This window comes from Chiloscyllium punctatum, chromosome 1 (genome assembly GCF_047496795.1).
Source record: "Chiloscyllium punctatum isolate Juve2018m chromosome 1, sChiPun1.3, whole genome shotgun sequence".
Classification (NCBI taxonomy): Eukaryota; Metazoa; Chordata; class Chondrichthyes; order Orectolobiformes; family Hemiscylliidae; genus Chiloscyllium; species Chiloscyllium punctatum.
The window spans coordinates 113,327,441-113,351,471 of NC_092739.1; the positions used below are offsets into that span (position 1 = coordinate 113,327,441).

General features: G+C 38.4%; 1 protein-coding gene across 7 annotated transcripts in view; it reads right to left on the reverse strand.

Moving 5' to 3' along the window:
* Positions 1 to 24,031, reverse strand: part of LOC140478845 (talin-1) — a 259,303-nt gene that overhangs the window by 6,199 nt on the left and 229,073 nt on the right. For all 7 annotated transcript variants that reach the window (XM_072572382.1, XM_072572322.1, XM_072572364.1 and 4 more), the window contains 12 exons: positions 21,931 to 22,077; positions 20,160 to 20,326; positions 17,547 to 17,730; positions 16,632 to 16,757; positions 13,901 to 14,017; positions 12,672 to 12,857; positions 9,558 to 9,665; positions 6,548 to 6,653; positions 4,478 to 4,602; positions 3,264 to 3,389; positions 2,366 to 2,428; positions 1,968 to 2,150 (listed from right to left, as the gene is read on the reverse strand). In XM_072572382.1, coding sequence (XP_072428483.1) covers positions 1,968 to 2,150; positions 2,366 to 2,428; positions 3,264 to 3,389; positions 4,478 to 4,602; positions 6,548 to 6,653; positions 9,558 to 9,665; positions 12,672 to 12,857; positions 13,901 to 14,017; positions 16,632 to 16,757; positions 17,547 to 17,730; positions 20,160 to 20,326; positions 21,931 to 22,077 — 1,638 coding nt within the window. The remainder of the gene's footprint in view (positions 1 to 1,967; positions 2,151 to 2,365; positions 2,429 to 3,263; positions 3,390 to 4,477; positions 4,603 to 6,547; positions 6,654 to 9,557; positions 9,666 to 12,671; positions 12,858 to 13,900; positions 14,018 to 16,631; positions 16,758 to 17,546; positions 17,731 to 20,159; positions 20,327 to 21,930; positions 22,078 to 24,031) is intronic.

A 24,031-nucleotide genomic window follows, 5' to 3' on the forward strand; every position in this document is an offset into this window, starting at 1 on the left:
CCATGTCCATAGATTCCTCAAAGTTGCCAACCACGTTGATAGGGTTGTTAGGCGGTGTATTGCGTGTTGGCTTTCATTAGCAAGGGGATTGAGTTTAAGAGCCGTGAGATTATGCTGCAGCTGTATACAGCTCTGGTTAGACCATACTTGGCATCTTGTGTTCAGTTCTAGTCGCCTCAATATAGGAAGGACGTGGAAACTTTAGAGGGGTTGAAGAGGAGATATACCAGGGTAGTGCCTGGATTGAAGGACTAAGGCTTATCACGGGGGGGCATAAATCTTAAGGTAATTGGAGGAAGGTTTAGGGGAGATGTCAAAGGTTGGTTCTTTACGCAGAGTGGTGGGTGTGTAGAATGCACTGCCTGTGGTGGTAGTAGAGTCAGATACATTTGGGAATTTAAGTGACTCTTGGATAGACACATGGAAGATGGTAAAATGAAGGGTATGTAGGCTAACTTGATCTTAGAGTGGGATAAAAGGTCGGCACAACATCAAGGGCCAAAGGGCCTGGACTGTACTGTGCTGTGCTGTACTGTATTGTTCTATGATCTATGAAAAGCAATGGGTTCCTGAAAAGTGAATATAGGGAATTAAGTTGAAGCTAAAAGGCAGGATGAACAGAGTAGTAATCTCAGGATTGTGGATCAGTGGTTAGCACTGCTGCCTCACAGCACCAGGGACCGAGGTTCAATTCCACCCTCAGTCTGTGTGGAGTTTGCACATTCTCCCCATGTCTGTGTGTGTTTCCACTGGGTGCCTCTGGTTTCCTCCAACATCCAAAGATATGCAGGTTAGGTGTTCAGGGATGTGCAGGTTGAATGGGTTAGTCATGGACAATGCAAGGGAATGGGTCTGGGTGGGATGCTTTTTGGCGTGGACCTGTTGAACCAAATGGCCTGTTTCCACACTTTAAGGATTCTATGAATACAATATTTCTGTCACTAAAGGACAATATGCTAAAATTAAGCAGAAGTGCTGTGTATTGTTTTACAATATCCAAAAGTAAAAAGTAGGGCATTTCAAAAGCACAATACACAACAGACCAAACTTTAACGGAAACGTTTCTCACTTGACTAATTCATTGAAAAGATTGATTAAATATTTTAGAATAAAAACATAGAAAATAAAAAAGCATGAAAAAGGACAAAATTAAATAATGATATGGAATCATGGATTATTTAAGCATTGAAAAATAACCTGATTAAAACGAAAGCCAAAAGTTTAAAGGAAATCTCGAGTATACTCAGAGAAAAATCAAGTCACAGGCTTCCCTTTTATAAAAGGCAAACAAACAAATTAGTGTGGCCACCATCAGTAGTTAAGTGAACAAGAACGACATAGAACAGTACAGCACAGGAACACGCTCTTCGGCCCACCATGTCTGTGTCAACCACGATGTCATTCTTAACTAATCCCATTTGCCTCTACATGGTCCATATCCCTCTATTCCTCACCTGTTAATATGTCTGGCTATTCTTGCACTTTCCCTTTCTATATACAAGGAAGAACTGACTGAACTTCTCCAAAGTTATTATGTAGCTCCTCCTCTGATATCCTTAATACAAAATATTCTCTTGCTCTGATTTTTGAAAGTGGGTCACAAATTTAGTAAACGAATATTCAAAATGATGTTACAACAAAATGGATTCTCACACACACACACACACACACACAACACAATAATTGTGGCCACATCCAAATGGCTGTGACTCATTTACAAAAATGAACAAGCTTTTGTTTTTGCACCTCCATTATTGTATCCGCAATGATCCTACACTGTTTAACCATATCTGCTCCATTAGAAATACGATAGAATATTAGTCTCTGCTCATCCTTTATGATGAGAGAGAAGTAGGGAGAAGAAAATATGCATACATTTATGTGTGTCAATTGTATTTGCAGATGTGATTTCTTTTTAAACTTTTTCTTGCATAAATTTGTTCACATGATAGATATACATTAGATACCTGGAGTCTCCTCATGGCCTCGGAATCTTGATCAGCTTTCACTTTGCAGGCCACTAAAAGTTGAGCTGTGGATGCTGCCACCTGTTTGGCTGAAGAGATCAGCTTCTCCTCACTGGCGTGACCCTGAACTGCTGCATTAGCTGCCTCACACAAACTACTTGTAGCAGCAGCAACCATTCGAGCCTACAAGAGGAGGAGTTTTATTTAGGTTGATAAATAAATTCAAATTTGCATAATCTGTTCTAAATCAAAAACTTATTTTAGTTTAAAAATTACAACAACAAAATGCATTATTGTCTCGTTGTTTTGTAAAAATTATAGCGTGTCAGGTCACCGAATAATTAATGCTCAGGTGGATTACATTGGAAGTGGAGAAGACGGTATCTTATTGTACTCACTGCTGAAATGAGGCCTTGGGACCACTGGCCATCATCCACTGCATTTGCTGGTACAGCTCCAACCTGTGGTGGAAAAGAAATCCTTCTTGAAGTTTTTAAAATCAACCTGGTCAGACATATCATGACATATCCCTTTGAAAGGTTCTACTTGAATCAAGATCTTTGGCAGGACACTAGCATCGTCATTAGAGCCCTCACACTCCAACATTTGCCATGCTTTTATTTAGATTCATCACCTTACAATGAAACAACTTATTCAGGTGAGCACATTTAAGTAAACTTGGTGAAAAATAATACCCTTTCTAAATAAAGGGGGAGGAGTAGAAAGCACATTAACAACTAATCTTGTTACAATAGTTAAAGTAGTTTATTGATCCCAAAACAAATCTGGGGTGCATTGGTCCTAATACCAGCTGTTGAAATGAAACTATTTTACACATTACTAAATTGATACAAATTACATTGTGGTTTTATACTGAGAATATTTTACATGCTTTCCTGAAAAAAATTACTTGGTGTTTAAAACAATTTCCTCCCATTTTTTTCATTTCAATCTTATGCTGACACTTGTGTTTTTTCCACAGGCATTATCAAATTGACTTGAAAGCAGGCACTGATGCATTGAGGAAAACTCATTAAAATACAGGTTGTTCTGCTATAACACAACAGCTATATTCCTCTGTGACATCGTGCTATAAAAAAAATCATGCTATGGAAAACCACTATAGAAAATCGTGTTGTAGAAGATTGCTATAGAAAATCGCTATACCTATTCAGCAGAAAGTTTGTGTTATCCAAGCAACGCCCACGATTGGTTAATCATGCCATAGCCAATTCACGCTGACGAAACGCACGTTAGTGCAGAACTAACTTAATGTGACACAGAGTTACTTCTTACCTTGCCTTGTGCCACAAGCTCTCTTTGAGCAGCAGATGCAGCTTTCACGAGGGCACTGGTTGCTGCTGCGATTGACTTGGCTGCTTCTAGGATCTGTTCTTCAAAGTTAAGACTTTCATCTGCTTGCTGTTGGACAAAGAAAATGACAAAAGATTAGATGCGAATGGAAATATATTGAAAAGATACAATATTAATTGGCAATACACTGTCACATCAAAAATCAAACAAAATGAGTTTGAATTCAAGAGTAGCTGGGAAATTTGGAGAACTTGTGCCAAAATGTAAACTAAAGTCCTGTAAACGAAACTTCAGTAGATTGCATTCTACAGTATACTACAAAGGTGTTAGATAAAAAGTTGAGTAGAAAACATGAAAAATAACTTCTAGGTTTTTTATTAAACAAATAAAAAACAAAATGTTGTAAAGTCAAGAAACTGTACAAATATGTTTGATATATCGTTGAGTTTTAGTTAACAACCTAATATAGCAAACATATCAGACAGTCTCTTGTAACATTATTTGTACAGTGAAAGGTTTTGGTCACAAAATATTGATTATTCTCTATACATATTTGTTGTTGAAATAATCCACTATGTAGAAATTGTATCTGGAGTTATGCTCAAGTCAGAACATTTACATCAGACTTCATACAAAGGCTAAAAAGCTTCTGTAATATCAAGGTCATAAGAATTACAGGCTTGAATAGTTTGAATGAGATCAATTTCAATTACTGAGCAGTCGGTCTCCTGCACTGTCAGTACACTCCAATCTCTTCAGTTTTTGAATTCTTGGTTATAAAGATCCTCAGGTTCACTGCAAAGGTGCAAGTCTCAACAGCAAATGTAAGAGGTTATCAGACTATAGGGAATGGTAGGGTTGGATCCAGTCCAGTAGTCTCCTAACGTCCCTGTATTTACTTGGAGTTCTCTCACTAGATAAAGATCACAATGTCAAGGTCAACTCTAGCATCCTTGATACGGTCCCAGCTGAAGTCCACTAGCTCAAAAGATTGTGAATCAAACTCTATTTACGCAGCCCAACTTCGCATTGAATACATTCATTATATCAGCAGTAGACCAACATAATGACTTAGAAACAAAATTACCAGGAAATAATATACTATTCCACGTCGCAGTAGATCACTGACTAGATCAATAAACCCAGGAAAAAAAATATAATGCAGTTTTTGTTTCATTATATGGATATTTTTTCACCTTGGGTTTAGCTCTTGGCTTCAGCTGTTCAAGTTTCTTGGCAGCTGCCTCAATAGCTGCAGCAGCTCTCAGCAACTCATTCTCAGCAATAACTGTTGGATCTTCAGGATTCACCCATTCTGTGCCTAACAAATGTGAAGGAAAAAGCAAAAATTGATCAACCAAGAACAATTTCTTAAATAATTTTCTTGTAATGTTTGCATTGTTCAATAGCCTCCTCTATTTTTATGTGCATATTCCGACTGGCCTGAATAATAGTTCTCCAAGAAAATACAATGGTCATCCAAAATGATCTGCGCTGTATTTAGTACCACAACCTGGCATTGACCAGCTTTGGCAGCAGCATTCTAAATAGCATGGAACTAGAGTCCCAGTGACATGGGTGATCTGCAATACTAGACATCAGTGAAGGTCTGGTAGGCAGAATTGAAATTGAAGATCATAACTCAATTTCTATCCAGAATTGTGCACAGATCACATCATAAAAAAGTGCAGAAAGTGTTCAAGTTAATCCAGATATACAAGGCTCAAGGCTTTTACTTTTATCATTTGCAAAAATCTGGAGCATAAAATAGAAACTATTCTTGGCAGTTTTTGTCTGAGAAAGTTCATCCTATTTATTATTTTGAAATTGGAATACAATAAACAATTGAAGGCAATAATTTAATAATCAATCCAAATAATTATAGAATCAATGAAAAGGCTGCCTTTTCAACACCTATAAAAGATTAAAAAAACTAAATAGAACATAATTGCTAAACTGTGGCTGGTTATTATGAATCATAGAAAACTCAGTACAGATTTGCCACAACCCACAACTAAGGCAAACTCTCCAGCACATTATTATCTACTTCAGCACATATTTTCATCCAGAATTTTGTGGCTTCAATAGGTTCACTGAAAAAATCCATATAAAGTCATTCAGACATGTAGATCTCTAAAATGACGACATCGTTACAAATTGTTCACCAACATATCTTGGAAAGCTATCCATAAACTATCAAATTATCAGCCTTAAAATTTATCACATTAATTCAGTGCAAAGGAATTTCTGGTGTATAAATTTCCTTCCTATGTGTTTTGAACTACTGCACAACAGTGAGATGTTAATTTTGCTACTTTGGAGTGTACCCAACCCAATTCCTTTACTTTGCCAAAATGAATGCCTGATGTAGAAGTACATTTAGTTCACAAAAAGTTGAGTTAAAATTAAAGATGTCAGATTGTTTTATTTAATGTGCTTGTTCAAATATAAAAATGTAACTGCAACAATGAAAGATTTCCTGAACAGAGGATCAACTAACCAACTCAAACAAAAATTCTACAATAACATTATGTTTTGAGTCCAAGATAGCTCTTCTTTGGAACCTGACGATGATTGCTAGCATCTGAAGAACTTAGCTGAAATGATCAGTAATAAAATTAAAGATTAATTTAGATCATTAGATCAATTATCTAATCACTCCCTTTTGCTTTTTTTTGGTTGGGGGGGGGGGGGGGGGGGGTGGTGGGTGAAGAGCGAAAGATTGTTGGTCAGGGCAGTAGCACCAGCACCAGCACCTTGGCTAGGATTCACTTTGTTTCACTTCAAATTAAGTTTCAATATGGGATATGTTTGGTCTTCAGTGAGTAATACTTCACAATATAACACAAGAATTAGGAACTAAAGTTGGCCATTTGGCCCTTCAAGCCTGCTTTATCATTCAATACAATCATGGCTGATCAGATTACAGCCTCAATTCCACTTCTCTGTTTATCTCCCCATAAGCCTTAAAATTAGTAACATACCAACTATGAAAGCAGTTCCTTCTGTCCTTAACAGTAACATTAGCTTTAAAATAGCTATAAAGTTGGGCAGCTGCTCATGAAAATTATCTTCTGTATTATATTTTAAAGAGAACAAGTTACATCACCAGTACATTAGAACCCAACACTACCCAATACGAGACTTGATCTCTGCCTTCACTTGAAACTATTTTGTTTTTTCTGAACAAAGTGCTTTTCTTTATACGTGTCAATAATGATACCTGGAACTCCAAGATTTAACTTCAATGCAAAACACTTCCTTACCTTTCATAGCCTCTGCAGCCTGGATGAGCTCTGTGACAGAACCAGCCACACGTTTTGAACATGTTGCCAGCTGCTGTTTGAGATCTGTCGATGGCTTTTGAAGAATCTAGAAAGGAGACCAAAAATACTGAATGGAAGGGGAAGAAAAGGTAATTCACAAATAATCATCATATAATTAGCTAAACAATATATATCACACACTTTGACACTCATGTTTATTCTACAAAGTTACAAAGTGAAAAGGATTAGCTTTTAATTTAATTATCGTCACAAATCTGCATTCCCTTTCAAAAAGTTTGAGAGGCTTTTACCAATTTAGCAACTGGTTTAAGTACTTCTAAATGCATCAAGTGGAGCTGAAGAAAGTCTACACAAGTTTGTGAGGAAGGATCACGATGGCCATACAATCATTTAGAAATTGCTTTGCAGAGCACCCATCTGGTCTTTAAGGGTCTGTGCAAATACCTGAGGAATTAAGGGTATTGCACAGACTTCCAGACAGAATTACACCATCTGCCTCATTATAAAAGGACAAACATGTCATTCTTTAACCATACTTGAAGATATCTATGGACCTAATGGTTTGCCAAGGCAGTCAGTGCCTCCTGGGACTGAACTCAGAAGTCAGGCCTAGGGATTATCTACAAAGAGTGGTAAATATCTTTCTAAATGTTCCTCTCAATTTCACTACTACCTAATGAAGGACCATCACTCAGAAAGCTAGTGCTTCCAAATAAACCTGTTGGACTATAACCTGGTGTTGTGTGATATTTAACTTTGTCCACCCCAGTCCAATACCAGCACCTCCAAATCATATCTTCCTGCAGTACTTTTCTTAGGTAGCAAGTTGAAGTAAAGAACCCACTGAATGATGGAAGTCTTCCAATAATTGTATGCATTTTAATATTTTACAATTTCATAAGATTATTTCCTAAAAATTGTTAAATAGAAGCCCCAAGAGTATACATTTATGGAGTAGTGTTGCAAAACAGCCAGAACGTCATTCAATGGAAGAACAAGGCTTGAGGGTTAAATGGTCTATTTTTAGAAAATAACAAAAAGTCCCGCAAAGTACATATATGGTAGAAACTGCAACATGTTACACATACAGTACATGCAATTAGCTAGAGATCAGAACACATACATGCTGTAAAATATCTCAGCCCCATCCATAAATCAATGCAGCTTATGTCAGTCTGAAGGAAAGACAAACAGATGTGCTTATAAATACAAGCAAACTTGTAGAGAAAACAAAAGGGAGAGAATCATTTCACTACGGAAACAAAGAGCTACTTCAGAGGAGTTAAATTATATACCCATGTCATATTGGCCTCTGACTTCTTCAAAAGAAGTTCTCATTCTAGAATCAAAATTTTAAATTGGCTAATGACAGCATCATTTCACATCTACATAACTCAGTCATGTCTTTAGAATGTACCTTATGCACCTGTCACACATCTGAAGAAACTCAAAACAAGTTTAGTAGGAGGGTTATACGAATCAAAGATGTTAAAATTTTATTGCAAATGAATTAATTGGCAATAAACATTCATTCTTTTCTGTTCAACTATTTTGTCATTGAATTCACTGTCGTCAGTATCTGCCAATATTATGTGGCCTGCCTCATCAAGGCATCATGCTGTGTGAGATCATTAATTTTCCGAGTGGTGAGTGGAGTCCAGGTTAGAACTTCTACAGCACCAATAGAGGGTGGTATGGCAACCATGAATCTGCACATATTTGGCAATATGAGAAGTCTGCTGTTTCGCATTTCATCACAGCAACTGCAGCACTGTCTGTAGGAAGGATCCATTCCACATTATGTTTAAATTCTCTATATTTGGACAAACTCATGCATAACATTCAAACACAGCCAGGCTATTTAATGCTGCTGTGACGGAGGATACTCACCGGCTTTGAAATATAGTGAAGGAATGAGAATGAAATGCAGGAGGAAAAGAGACAGAGGTAATTCAACAAAAACATAACAGGACAAAGCAATAAAAAGTCAGAGAAAAACTCTTCTAAAGAGACTAATTGGAAGATTTCAGGTTCCACTCCCAAAACGTGTTCATGATTGCCATGACCAGTGTCAGGGGAACAACAGTTAGCTTCAACTCCACTGGGTTGGGGCATAGTCGAAGTTAGCCAGGGTCCCACACCTGGCCACTTCACAGAAAAATGTTACAAGTAGCTGAAGTCCAAATTGAGCTCAGCAGTGATTCACATAAGTCAAACAGCCAGTCAGTGACCACTGTCTACACTTAGGGATGGGCAACTGAATCTAGCAGAGTGACCAATAACCATTGACCCAAATGATCAATACCTTCAATGATGGTGGAATGGACAAGTGGAGGAAGGGAGAAGAAAACAATTAAATACATATTAAAGTCAAGGCTGTGGAGAAGCTGCAACAATTTTGCAGAATTGCACCAGGGATGACAGACTTCAGTTATAAAAAGAGTTGAGAGAAATGGGGATGATTCTCCTTGGAGATAATTAAGGGGAGGTTTAGTAGAGGTGCTGAAAATTATAGAGGGGTTTCTATAGAGCAAACAGGGACAAATCATTCTAGTGATAAGAGCATCTATAACCAGAGGATGCAGATTTAATGTAATCAGCAAAAGAACCAGAAGGAAGAGGAGAATTACTTGTTCACAGGGACTTCTCAATCTGAAATGCATTGCCTGAAAGATTACTGCTGGAATGGATTCAGTAGTCATTTTAAGAAAGGAATCAAATATTTGTAAAAGATATAACGGCTGTACTCCAGAAATGCAGAATGAAACCAACTGAATAGCTCTTTCAAAGAGCTGACACCAGACACTTAATAGCATCCTTTAACGTTGTACAATTCTATGAAAATGCTTTCAAGAAAAATGATTTAGAATTAGAAATTTTAATACTTTAATAAATAGAATAGAACTACCTGATGAATAATAAAGTTTGCACATTCATTTAATTCCAATTTAGGCATTTATAAGACAGTAAAAATTTAATGATTACTTACAACAAGAACATGTTCCAGTAGAGCCAGGTATCCTTCAGAACATTCTTTGCCAAAGCGAAGAGCTCTGGTCTGAACGTCGCTGGAGACTTCTGGGTGATAAGCTGCTTGCTATAAAAATGCAGTAATAAAGTCTGTTAATTATCTGGCTTTGTTCTCACAAGAGCCTTCCATGGGCTCTTTTTCAGTTTTCACAAGCAGCACCACCCAAAAACTTATTTGACTTCTGACATGAAAAAATGTCACTGTTACGGCAAATGGGACTAGTTTATGTTGGGAAACTTGGACAAGTTGGACAGAAGGGTCTGTTTCTGTGCTGTATAATTCTACGTATGTTAGAAACATCTGCACTGAATCTGTTTTACTGGTTTCGTTTAAATTGATTCCCAATTATTCAAGATGATAGGGGAGATAATGCCATTGGCTCTTGCGACAGTACCTGCAAAACCTCTGCCACCTGGAAGGACAAGAACAGTATAGATACATGGGAACCATCATCTGCAAGTTGCCTCCAAGCCAGTCACCATCTTGACTTGGAACTGTATCACTGTTCCTTCAGGGTCACTAGGTCAAAATCTTGGTTTCCTTCCCTAACGGCATTGTGGATGGACCTAAATTCCATAGACTGCAACAGTTCAAGGTGGTAGCTCACTATCTTCTCAAAGGCAGTTTGGGACAGATAGCAAAAGCTCATGCTCACTTCAGGAATAAATAAAAATAAAGCGACACCAAATTGCATTTACAATATAGATGAGAAGCTAAACTTCCAAGTTCAGCGGTTTCAGGTAAAAGAACAGGACAAAATACAATCAGACTATAAAACAGTTGGTTTTATACACTTTACAAGTTGGGAGAAAAATCAATAAAAGAAATATTGCTTAGAAATGAATTCTGAACAGAGGAGAAATCGAGTATTGAAAATAAAGAATCTCATGCATTTATCAAAGAGCAATTATTTTTACCTTCACCTGGAATTTTCACTTATTTAATTCTCGGTAAGTGATGGGTGTCATTTGTCATCTCAAACCTTCCCCCAACTGATCAAATTGGAGAACTTAAATTTTCTCATCACCAATTTCAATGTTACTTAACAAATAACCAACACAAACCCACCTGTACTGGGAAAACCAACCAAGGTGACATATTCTTTTGTCTCCTGATATAATTCTGAGGTTAAGACTTAAGGTAGAATTAAAGACTTATGTGACTTGTTCTGAAGCCTACCTGACAGCAAGGTTGAATGGTTTAACTGTTAGTGATTAAAGCAGTGCAGATTGTTTTTCTGGGAAGGATGTGGCAACATGTACATTTGGAGACAATGGCAACATTGTGTTTTAACAATGGCTGGATTGCAGTCTCCAAAGTCCCAAGAAAAGCATTGAGAATTTTGGATGTAGGTTTGCTCGCTGAGCTTGAAGGTTCATTTCCAGACATTTCATCACCCTACGAGATAACATCTTCAGTGGGCCTCAGGCAAAGCACTGCTGAAACTTCCTACTTTCTACTTATATGTTTGGGTTTCTTTGGTTGGTGATGTTATTTCCTGTGGTGAAATAACATCCTGTTCTTTTTCTCAGGGGGTGGTAGATGGGGTCTAAGGAAATAACATCACCAATCCAAAGAAACCCAAATATATAAATAGAAAGCAGGTATTTTCAGCATTGCTTTGCCTGAGGCCCACTGAAGATTTTACCTAGTAGGGTATCGAAGCGTCTGGAAATGAACCTTCAAGCTCAGCAAGAAAACCTACATCCAAAACCTCAACTGGAGCTACAAATCTTCTCAAATTTGCTCTGCATTGAGAATGTTGAATTGTAAGCAGTATGCTTTAAACTGTCTATTTAGTTTGAAGACAAAAGAGAGTTGGGTTCTACTTGGGTATAATGTTCATGTGATGCACTTTGCCACAGAGATGAGCTCTAAGGTTTTCTCCTTACAGGATGTCTCAAAGTCTCAGAAAGACAGAGTCAGCCAGGAGCACCTAAGGAAGGTCTAAACTTTCTAAGCCTCACCGCAAAAGAATACTGGCAACCCTTCGATTGAGAAGGCCAAATTGTGAGGAATTGAAACGAGGCTAACAGATTTGTCTAGCTAATGCTGGAGGGAGAATCACCAGGAAATCTCCCCACTGTGAATTACAAATCTGAAGTTTGAAGTTACCAAGCTGAGAAAGGAAAGGAACAGAATAAAAACCTGTGGGAGTTGAGAGTCACTTTGGATCTTGTTGGGGAAAACTAAATAACTACTTAAGGGACAGGGTTAAATATATCCATGATGTGGGTTTGCTGGTTGTGTTATAAGTGAAAGGGGTAATTTCTATTCTGTAGTTTAAAGTACAAGTTGCCTATAAAGAATATGTTTGGTCAGTAGTGCTTAGAATCTTTTGTTATAGTAAAATCAAGCATTATTTGCAAAACCTCAAGTATTTTCCCAACCTCCTGCTCCAGTGATAATCCGGAGGATAAACCTTGTAGCTTCATCACAAATAGCCAAAATCTTCATTTCAGACTAACCAAAAAACAACCAATTCCAGAAAACTCTGGGTGAAGGGTCAAGAGTGGAGTGCTGGAAAAGCACAGCAGATCAGGCAGCATCCAAAGAGCAGGAAAATAGACGTTTCAGGCATAAGCCCTTCATCAGGAATCCAGACTCTGATCTCCAACGTCTGCAGTCCTCAATTTCTCCTAACTCTGGGTGAAGGTCAAGAAATCTGCATTCAAATTTACAAAATGTTTTTATGGGAATTGGACAGTTCCCAGGAGCTAGGTGAAAGCAAGTGCTGCAGATGCTGGAGATTAGAGTCAAAAGTGCGGTGCTGGAAAAGCACAGGTCAAGCAGCATCCAAGGAGCAGGAGAATCAACATTTCAGGCAAAAGCCCTTCATCTGGAAGTTCCCAGGAGCTCTCGGGTCATCTTGACCATTGTTTGCAAAGAACCTATTTAAAAGAAACTAAGATATATTTAGTACCAACCTTTCCTTTAGAAATAGCAAGAACACTTTAAATAAAAAGTAACACTCAGATGCTCCTTTAAGAATTAAAGCTTCATCTTTTATCCAGGTCTTTGTCAAGAAAGATGAATGACTATTTTGCAGCTGAAGCTTGGCTTATTAGATACCTTACAAGAATGAAGCATCTCTGCAATAGCTTTGCGGCTAAGGTTGGCAGTGGCAATAACATCCTCTTGACGACAGGAGTTTCCTGCTGCTACAGCTTTAGCAGTTGCAATGGTAATGCCTTTGGTCATCCGGATAAATTCTTCAGGTGTAGAAGTTTTAGGTGGTGGATCTGCTGAGGAAAATACCTAAGGAATAAGAGGAGTTAAGTGAACAAGTTAAAAAAAATTGTAATGCTTTAATTTCATCCATTTTCATTCAGATGCATGAAATAACATTTTTCTTTTAAAATCACTCTTATAAAAATCTGGAACCTCCAACATATGCAAAGAATGTAGAGAAGTTAGATCTCTTTACAACCTTTAAGGTATTCCTTTTGAGACATGAATTTTTTTGAAGTAGCAGACGATCCAAAGTTTTTAGCCTTTCTGTGCAAGTATTGATTAACTGTTTGGGAGGCTCAGGACATACAGTCATATAAATACAAAGTGGCATTTCCACTTTATTTTGTAGTTGAGTCCTAATCTATTGCTAAAAAAGAGAAACACCTTTCGGCTAACTGAGGAGACTCTGATTTCGAATAAGCCATTCAGCCCATCAAGCAGACTCTACCATTCAGTTAAATCATAGCCAATCATGTTTACACCAAAACTGTTTTCCTTTCTTCTGCCACTTCCATATTTTTCCATGTCATTAGACTCCACAAACCTATTGATGTCAGTTCTGAACATGCTCGATAATTGATCTTCCATTGCTCTCTGGGATAGAGAATTCCATTATGATTTGCAGTGAAAAATATCCCCCTCATCTCAGTCTTAAATGGCCAATCCCCTAACTTTGAGAATATGTCCCTGGTTCTAAACTTGCCAGTGAGAGGAAAAAGTCTTTTCTACAATCTATCCTGTAAGAATTTTGTATGCTTCAATGTAATCACCTCTCATTTCTAGAAATTTGATAAAATATAGACCTAGCTTCCTCAATCTCTGCTCGTAAGACAATCCCACCAGCTCACATTAGAGATAGGCCAAGAAAATGTAATGTAGCCAAAAACTAGCTCAGTAAACAAACAACATTGGGTGTATGCATTATTCTGTTATCTGTAGCTACTAACTAACACATTTGACAATATGCAGAAGTACCCACTGAGAACAAAACCAACAAGATGATTTAACAAGATATGAGGAAGTGGAAACATGTGACTACCATTATAAAAAGCAAATAAAGTACATACTGCAAGTTCTTGACGGATGTGCTCAATAGTGGCTTCCAGTGCTCGTGTTCCTCTAGTAGCTTCATCTTCGACTGCCTTTACAGTCTTCAGCAGTGAAGTGACATTGGTCACCATAACCTAACAGGATACAAGTACTGGATATCAGTCCAAGAACTAAAAGAAAAATTAAGCTTAGTCATTTTGTTAAACAACCTGCAATAAATTTGCCATGTTTAACTAAAGACTACCTTCGATATCTTTTCATTCTGAAATGGACGGCCTAAATTCTGTTCTTGTGTCTTATGGTCTAAAATCTTAAACTGTTACTCATGGAAAGATTTTTGTGGAAGTTTTGGCTTCCAGATAAGCAACTTAGGAATTGATAACTGAAAGATAATCTTCTAAAACTCGCTAAGATAATTTACTCTTTATAAAATGCAGTTGGAAAAAAAACCATTAATGTCATAAAGATAATCTTAAATGTAACAATTAATGTTCATCTCCCTTTGCATATTGTTTTGAAACCTGTCCATAATGTAAATATGCACCATTGGCCCACATGAGACTTCACTGTTAGCCCATAAAAAACATGGTTCGGGTACAGAGGAAGTGTAAACAATAGCTACTGTCACAAAAGATTGTGGTTTTTTTTTAGATTACTTACAGTGTGGAAACAGGCCCTTCGGCCCAACAAGTCCACACCGCCCCGCCGAAGCGTAACCCACCCATACCCCTACCCCTACCCCTGCATCCACATCTACATCTACCCCTTACCTAACACTACGGGCAATTTAGCATGGCCAATTCACCTGACCTGCACATCTTTGGACTGTGGGAGGAAACCGGAGCACCCGGAGGAAACCCACGCAGACACGGGGAGAACGTGCAAGCTCCACACAGTCAGTCGCCTGAGGCGGGAATTGAACCCGGGTTTCTGGCGCTGTGAGGCAGCAGTGCTAACCACTGTGTCACCGTGCCGCCCAAATGAAGATTACTAAATAAGTTTTATCTGGTTTGCAATTTTTCATAACAGAGTATACTTGTAAAGTACATCACTATCAGCGGAGATTAAGTATTTCGCAGCTATTTTGCCATTCAGTACCAAGGCTTTGGATTATTCAGTCAACTGCACTTGATCACAGTGGCAGAGTTTAATGCTAGCTGTAGATTTTCCTTCCCAATTAAGCAAAAAAAAATTTTATAAAGAAACTTTTTATTTGGCACTCAGTCATTTTCAAGAAATACTAAGGATCTTGCAGTGGCAGTGGGTTCAAGTCCCACCTGTTACCGCATTGTGTAACAACATCTCTGAACAGGTTGATCAAGAAATATTAAAGGGAAAACTATGTTTGTACTGTATAAGATAAAGTGCTGATTGCTTGGCAAGTGGAATCTGATTAAAGGCGTAGCCATGGATAATGCATCATTTAATGGTCACTGACAATTCACTACCAAGCTTTGTTTAAATTTTAAAATTGGACAGTTTGGCACAGATTGCTTAAGGTGTTGTCCTGAGAAATGAATGAGAAATTGGCTGTCACCTATTTTGTGAAAAAGGCAGAGTCCTTCTTTTCTCTGTAAAGAACAGGATCTTGTGTATTTTCTATACATGATATTACAGCTTGTATAATATTCTATGTGTATATTTGAAAACAATGTTTATGGCATATCAGAGTCCATTTGCCAATGAATCAGCACTTTCTCCCTCAGTACAAAATGTTTTCTCTTTACTTCATATTTCTTGTTCTGATCAGTGCAAGATGAAATGCATTTTTCTTCAGCAACAGGTAATTATACTAGAAATGTCCAAAATCTCTGACTGAGCTGGACTTGGGAACATTTGCTGAGGGTCATGGGAAACAGGGGATTTGCCCATCAGAAATCAAAAGTTTCTGGATAATTCCACTGTAGGTCAGCACACTTGGACATCCACTGGGGTTTCAATGCGCATCCTGTTACATCTGGTCACAGATAATCTGGAAATTGAATATCTAGGCAACTGCATTTAAAAACCTGCCACCCTGCTGCTTCAAAATGTAACTCTTTCTGTCCTTGTGTCCTCCATTTTCTACCAGTGGAACATTGTGTCCTGTCTTCAGTTTCTATATTACCATTTCTGGCACAAGTTTCAGTTATCGCGGCCCTATTACACCCTTTGTAAACTCATTCACACTGCTTTCTCTCTCGGTGCCTGTACCCACCTTCTCAAAACTTACCAACATCTACAGGTACACATTGCAACCACATCACTTATATCCACTATCATTCAAAGAACTGTGGTATAGTTTTCAGGGCTAAACATACTGTACACCTGCAAAGTTTGCTTTAATAACTGATGCTACTCACTGGATCAGTCAGTGGAGGAACTCTAACCAGGGGTAATTGGCTAGACAGGAGGAAGAATTACCAATATGTACAATTCTCAGGGGGAGGATAGCACAGAACTTGCCAATTGATCAAATGTAAGGTCGAAGAGTGTGGTGCTGGAAAAGCACAGTTGGTCAGGCTGCCTGACTGGCTGTGCTTTACCAGCACCACACTCTGTCTCTGATCTCCAGCATCTGCAATGCTCACTTTCTCCCAATTGACCAAACTCATCCTGTTCATATATAAGCTCACATTTGAGGAATAATTATGTAATAATTGTATATAGTACCAAATGCTGACAGCTGTTACTATCAGAAATGTGCTGGGTCCAAGGTTGCTGTTAGACTTTGAATAAAGAGAACCTTGCTATTTCTTCTGTAAGTACCTTGGCAGCATTCTTGAGATTATACATGGATGGATCATCTGAAGCTTTCCCTGATGCTCCTTTTGTCGCACTAATAAGATCTGCCAGGGCCTTTGCCACATCTTTCACTGCATTAATCAGCACAACCTGAGAGAAACAAACATACAGTTGCTTAATTGCAAATAAAATAACCTTTTGACACAGCAGACAGCTCAAGTTTATTTAAAAAGATGAGTTCCCAAAACATTTACAAGATTCATTGCACTGCCATATAAAATAGGATTATAAAACAATGTATGAAAATCCTACAGTATGCAATTCACATATTTAGAAATGCTGAAATGTTTGACTTACTTCAAATTTGATTTAAGTATAAGCAGACCCTTAACATACTAATGGAATGGAAAGTGGACAATTAATGTGGCTTCTGTTTTAAAGCAATTGTATTAATGGATTACACATTTCATATATATGGAAAAAAACTTCAACAAGCCAATGTAATCAGAATTATTCTGAAGCAAATGCAATCGAACCCCTCTAAAATAGATTCAAAACAGGAGACTAGACTAATACAAAACATCAAATAAACATATATTGTATATTATTAGTTGCATCAGTTAGATGTGCCAAATAATGGAGGTGGGATTGGGTAAATGGTTAAAACATTGCCTCAGTTAATGATTAACTAGGATGATTTCAGTTCAGCTTGTAGAAATGACACTAAATCGTCAAAATGCTGGAACATTCTACACCCCATCATTATGGAAGAACCCTCACCAGAGGACAATTAGGGATAAGCAATGAATGCTGACCTTGCTAGTGACAAATCTCATGAATCGATAAAATAACTTTTAGAAAAAATGTAAATTACTGATTGTAGGTCAAGTTCAACAGATCAAGCTATAGAAATGACAAAATATACTGAAAGCTTTTAACCTGTGTTTCAGGATCATCTGAACCCAAGCTCGCAGCTCCTAATTTCACCACCTCTGCCAGTCGGGTAATTGTGACAACGGAGGACTGTGCAGCATGTGCTAACTTCTCTTGACTTGCAGCAGCTCCAGATACAAGCAACTTCGTGTCTTCCACCAGAGCTTTAGCAGTTTTTAGAATATTCTCCCTAAAATAATTGCAATTGATTCAAGATAAAGTTGAGAAACGTTCAAGCCTCTTAAATACTTAGCAACAAATTTACGGATGTTGTAGTTTGAAATGAAATCTGTAACCATGTAATTACACGAACAAAGATATTCTCCAAAACACATCAAAAGACCTATCTGAGGAGTTAGACTTCAGATTAGAGGATCAGGCCATTGTTTAGTTTGATAAGCAAACAATTAGTTGAAGGACAAAGTTCTAGATGTTACTGTTGATAATTGATAAAAATATTTTTACAAATGTTACAAGAAAGGGGGCTACCTGAATTTATGTTGCATATTTTATTGAAAGCAGCATGCCCATTACATTTTATAGCCAATGATTACTTTTGAAGTCTAGTCACTGTTGTTTTGTAAGCAGATGTGGCAGCCAATTTGCTGCAAGATCCCACAAACAGTAACAATGAATCGTCAATCTTGTGTGTTTTTGACAGAGTCAGCAGGGTGGCTCAGTAAACCTGCCTATTCTTTTTCAAGCAGCTCCACTGCCTTTCGTACATCTCATATTTATAGCTTAACCAAAGAGTCATACATACAGCACAGAAACAGACCCTTATGGATCCAACCTGTCAGCCCCGACATCTGAGTCTTATCTATTCCATTTGACAGCATTTGGCCCATATCCCTTTAAGCCCTTCCTATTCACAATCCAGATGCCTTTTAAAATGTTGTATTTGTACCACCTCCACCACTTTGTCCGACAGCTCACTCATACACACACCACCCTCTGAAAATTTTAACCCCCAGGTCCTTCTTAAAATTATTTCCCTCTCACGTTAGACCCCGTGTCCTCTAGGTTTGGATGCCCCGTCCTGGGGAAAAAGTCGAAGTGTGGTGCTGGAAAAGCACAGCTGGTCAGGCAGCATCTGAGGAGTAGGAGTGTTGATGTTTTGAGCATAAGCTCATCACGAATGGATGCTCGAAATGTCGACTCTCCTGCTTCTCAGATGCTGCTTGACTGGGTGCGCTTTTCCAGGACCATACTTTTCAACTCTGATTCTCCAGCATCTCCAGTCCTCACTTTCTCCTGGGGAAAAAAAAAGACCTTGGCTATTCACACTATCAATGCTGCTCATAATTTTATAAACATCTGTAAGGTCATCCCTCAGCCTACTCAAGGAACTTGAGTTTTCAACCTTCAAGATTCAAGACTGCTAAACACTGAGCCAAAAGTGACATAAATATTATTTTACAAATGACAGAAGATATAGTAAAAACAAGAATCAGCTTATACCCAGATCTGAGTTTTGTTATAATAGAACAAGATAGAATAATTTTCCTTTCATTGAGACTGAGCTGAAGTGTCAAAACTGACTGATTCAATGAGACAATAATTCCTTAGATCCAGTGATTAGTTGTTACATACAACATCTCAGACATCATTGTAGAACTTGACAGAATTACAACTGAAAAGACATTTTTGGTCACCATCCCAAATTCTACTCAGGGGTTGATAAAATGGAGCCTGTATGATAATTTAGAGTGCACTGATGAGTTTTGTAAGTTATACATACAAAGGAAATGCTCCAGAGGAAATGCTGAGTTCCCTTCTTTGACTTGTCTGTTATTCTAAGATCCAGAGGGAGAGAACACATTCAAACTCATGATTACTGGGCCTATAACTGGACCGGCATTTCTTTGCCAAGCAACCCAACCTTAAGAAGATGGTATATAATGAATGGGTTTTCAATAAATAAGAGCCAATAATCCTGGAAACACTCAGGGAAACCATCACCTGTGGTGAGAGAAACAGTTAATGTTTCTGTTCAGAAGTGGAAAATAAATTATAGATGTTTATCACAGGGACCAGAGCAAAGACAGAGACAGAGAAAAGGGAGTTGGGAGTGGGGACTGGGGACTGGGAAGAGTAGAAATAACCAACAACTTCTCTGTAAAATTGGAGGGAGAGGTTATGATCAGAAATTGTTGCAGATTTCAGGACTCAATATTGAGTTCATTGTGTCTAATTAAAAGATATCATTGCGTTTCACTGGAATAGGGCAGGAAGCTGAAGATAGATGGACAAAATATTGGAGTTGAGAACTAAATGACAGGAAATCTAGACTCCGATTTGAGTGTTGAATAAAGATATTCCACAAAATTGTCACCCGGTCCACATGGGGTATTTCCGTGTAAAGGAGGTTGCATCACGAGTTGTGAAAATAAAATACAAAATAGAAAATCTAAGTAAACTACTACCTCATCTAGAAGGATCCCTGGATCATTTAATAATGGGAAAGGGGCTCTCAGGAAGAAATAGCTCTCTCACTGAACAATAATAAAATACCAAGAAATTGTAATTTGCCAAATTATTAGTAAATTGTTTTAACCCTTGGAATACACTACAATGAATATATAAGATGGGGTGCAAAACTATTATTGATGAGTTTACCTGTGGTCAGCAAAGGTCTCTTCATTTTCTCTGTTTAGTGTACCTGCTGTAGCAAACATAATTGTTGTATCCAAATCAGCTATGATACCAGACACAGTACTGGCAGCAGTGATGCAAGCCTGAGTTCCACGGTTGCCGGCCTGCAAGGATGCTAACACATGAGAAATCTGCAAGGTAGAAATTACAGTTCCTGGATCAGAATCCAAATGTGTGAAAGACAGACTTTCAATTCAGATACAACAGCATCACTTTCCTGCCTCAGCCACTGGATTTTCTGTGTTAGCAAAAGATTCAATTACAGCCTTTTTACAGTTCAATCGACCGTAGGAGCGAGTTCCAACGCAATTCCATTTCCTAGTCAAGGTTGCAGTTTAGGACGTTTAGTTAATTGCCCTCAGAAAAGATTTGAACATGAGAACATGGTGGAGGAGTAGGCAATTCAGCCTCTTGAGCCTCTCTGCTTCTTGATATAATCATGGTTGATCTTATCTCGGCCTCAAATCCACTTTCCTGCCTGATCCCCATAATTCTTCAACCCATTACTAATTAATCATCTGTCTGCCTATCTCCTGCTCAAATGTACTCAATATCCTGGCATCCACCTTACTCTGACATAATAAATTCCACAGATAAATGACCTCTTGAGAGAGTAATTTCTCCTTCTAAGTTTTAAATCTGCTATCCCTTATTCCAAAACTCTGACCTCTCGTTCTAAATTGCCCCATGAGAAAACATCTTCTCCATGTCTACTTTGTCAATCCCTTTTACCTCAATTAGATTTTCTTTTATTCTTCTAAACTCAGAGTACAAGCCCAAACTGCTTATCTCTAAGAAGGCAAGCTCCTCGCCTGTGGAATCAGTCTAGGAACCTCCTCTGAAATGCCTCCAATGCAACTAAATCCCTCAACTAAGGATCCTCAAGAAAGTTGGATCCAAAACAATTGTAAAATATATCTCCTGATCTAGAGTTGCATTCTGTTATCTTTGAAGAACAACCCATTTTTGACGAATGTAATCACATGCAGATATAAAGGTATTTAAAATGACTGATGGTTTCTTTTAAAACAGCAAATCCAAATAACGGCCAATTCATGACCAATGTATGACTATTCATACAAAAGTATAATTTGACTTGGAACAAATTTCTTGACTTTGAGTCTTTGAAAAATAATTTTAAAATTCAGGGCACCAAACAGTGGTGCAGCATAGGAGGAGAAAATGAGGACTGCAGATGCAAGAGATCAGGGTCAAAAGGTGTTGTGCTGGGAAAGCATAGCCAGTAGGCAGCATCAAGGAGCAGGAGAGATGCTGTTTCAAGCATAAGCTCTTCATCAGGAGTGCTCTTCAGATGTTACTTGATTGGCTATGCGTTTCCAGCACCATAATGTTTGACTTTGAGCGGTTCAACATCAGCAGAGTTAAAGTAGGCTGACGTGCACATTACTTATCAATTGTAAAAAAAAAATTACAATTCTTCAAAGCATTTCACCATACTGAACTTCACCTTCTATGCAATAATGTAGCCTTGGAATCAAAATCAACTGAATGTCATCTTGCCTATTGTCAACCTTTGAAGACAATGGAAGTTGGGTTTAAATTTAAGAGAAGGAACTATGAACATTTTAATGCACTAGATGCACTTTTATCTGATCAAACATGCAAGTTAGTCAAAGATATAACAATTTTGTTGGTCAAAAATACCCTGCTAAATTATGATACTTGAACGCATAAGGTGTTCATTATCTAAATGTTCTTTCTGAAAAATCATTACCTTCTCAGAGACTTTGCGAGCACATTCAATGAGTTCTTTCTTAGTAAAGGCATCACTGGGACTGCACTGGAGAGAACCAGCTTTGAGAACCAAAGAGGCACAATTGTGACCTAGTTCCTGAACACGATTCTTGATATGGTTTCCAATCTAGAAATGGGTTCAAGAAAAGACTGTAAGGGTGTAGTGCACAACTAAATTGACGGATCTTTCTCATTAATCAGAATGCAATAACATTAGTCAGACTGAACAGATAACATTTTGGCTGGTGTTGGAAATGTTGAAAATTTACAAGATTGAAATAGCTTGATCACCAAATCGAAAAGGAAGAGCAGGTGGCATTGGGTGAAGTGAACTTCACACAGTTGATGTCCACAGGTTTGTGTGTGTGTAGGGGTTAAAAGTGAGAAAATTAGTGCACATCGAGAAATTAGAACTAAACTGATTTTCACATTTAACTGCATTGTAAATTTAAATGTTAAGTGCTTGAGTACAGGTACATTAATATGGTTTTTGGAATTTAAATGCAGTTGCTTCCTTGAGCTCGTCAATTAAAGCAAGGTAGAAATACAGCTGTAATTGAGGCCCTGAAGACACAATAGAAGAAAAAAAGCCAGCAAGCACCAAAACTTCATAACTGCTTTCTTACCCGATAACGTAAAAGACTTTGCCCATAGCACTTGTACAGAGCTTACTTTCAGCACTTGAAGGCTTGTAGGTCTGTCCTTCAGTTTGCAGTTGTTATATTAGATTTGCTTTTACTGTGAACCAGAGGTCAGAACTAGATGACCGTCACCAACAGCAGCACCAGCAGGAGAAGCATTTGAAGAAGAGGGTCAGGTGGAAAGGTGTTCATTGTACATGAGACATTGGTGAGGCCTGCACACACTTGTTTTATCACGGCATTTGATAGTCCATGTAAATGGATTCACTGGAAGACCATATCACCAGAAATGCCTGTGACATCATGTTCAAGATGGACTCCTCCAATCTCTCTACAACTGTGCAGTGCGGCTGTCAACCCTACCAGAGGCAGGAGTATCCAGTGGAATCCAATACGGACTCCATTGTTATCACCATATCCATCATGGGCTCTGCTTACTTGAGATGCGAGTCAGATAAAACCCAACTGTTTTCCTTACTGGTCCTGCTGAGGTGTTAGTTTCTGACATAGTGCGTTGCGTGCATAAGCCCTGATGTGACGGTGCATCCCCAGAAGGAGTGACCTCCTCCGAGGAGTCATGAGTGACCTCCTGCAGCTCCTTTGAAGGACCTGTGGCATATCAGAGACATAAATCAGCATTGCCAAGGTGTGAATGCATTAGTGATCATTTTTCAAAAGATCATACTACACTCACTGCCGACATTTAGTCAACATGCATAAGTGTTGTATGTCATATTGATATTTAAATCAACCACCACGTAGCTGGGAAGGCCCCATCTTCCCAACTCCAACTGCCGAGCACAGGGAGGCCCCATGGATGTCCAGCAACTTCTCCTTTGCAGCTGTCAGATGCAGAATGGCTGAAGAACTAGTTTTGGTATTCTGCTCCTTGCAGTTCAGTGCTTTCTTTGCCTGCAATGAGGGAAAAATAGATAGATGAGTAATGGCATACTTTGAGCTGATGTATAAAAAGCATTTGTTCAGGGTGGTTAAGACAGAGCAAAATGACATTGCGTAAAGAGGATTGAGAGTGGATGGATACATGGGGAGGTGAGGATCTGTAGATATAGCAGGATGGATGCAATTGCAATTTAGTATGAAGAGTGATGACATGGAGTAGATTTGACAAGGCAGAGCAAGCCAGTTGTTATGATACACACTAAGACACAGTCAAATGTGTCACTGTACTCACCATTCCTGCCCTGCTTAATCCATTAAACTGCTTTCAGCATCATGAATCCATAAGCATGGCACCACACTCTTGCTGCGGACGCCCTGGGGGTACCTCCAGCTCCACATCCTTGCTTCCACTGGCAAGCCTGGTCCTCCTGATTGCAGGAAATGCTATCTCCCTGTGAACCTTATAGCTCCTGGCATCACATCAGCGAGGCATCACTATAACATGACACTGCCTTTGAACATGTATCCCATTTTATTCAA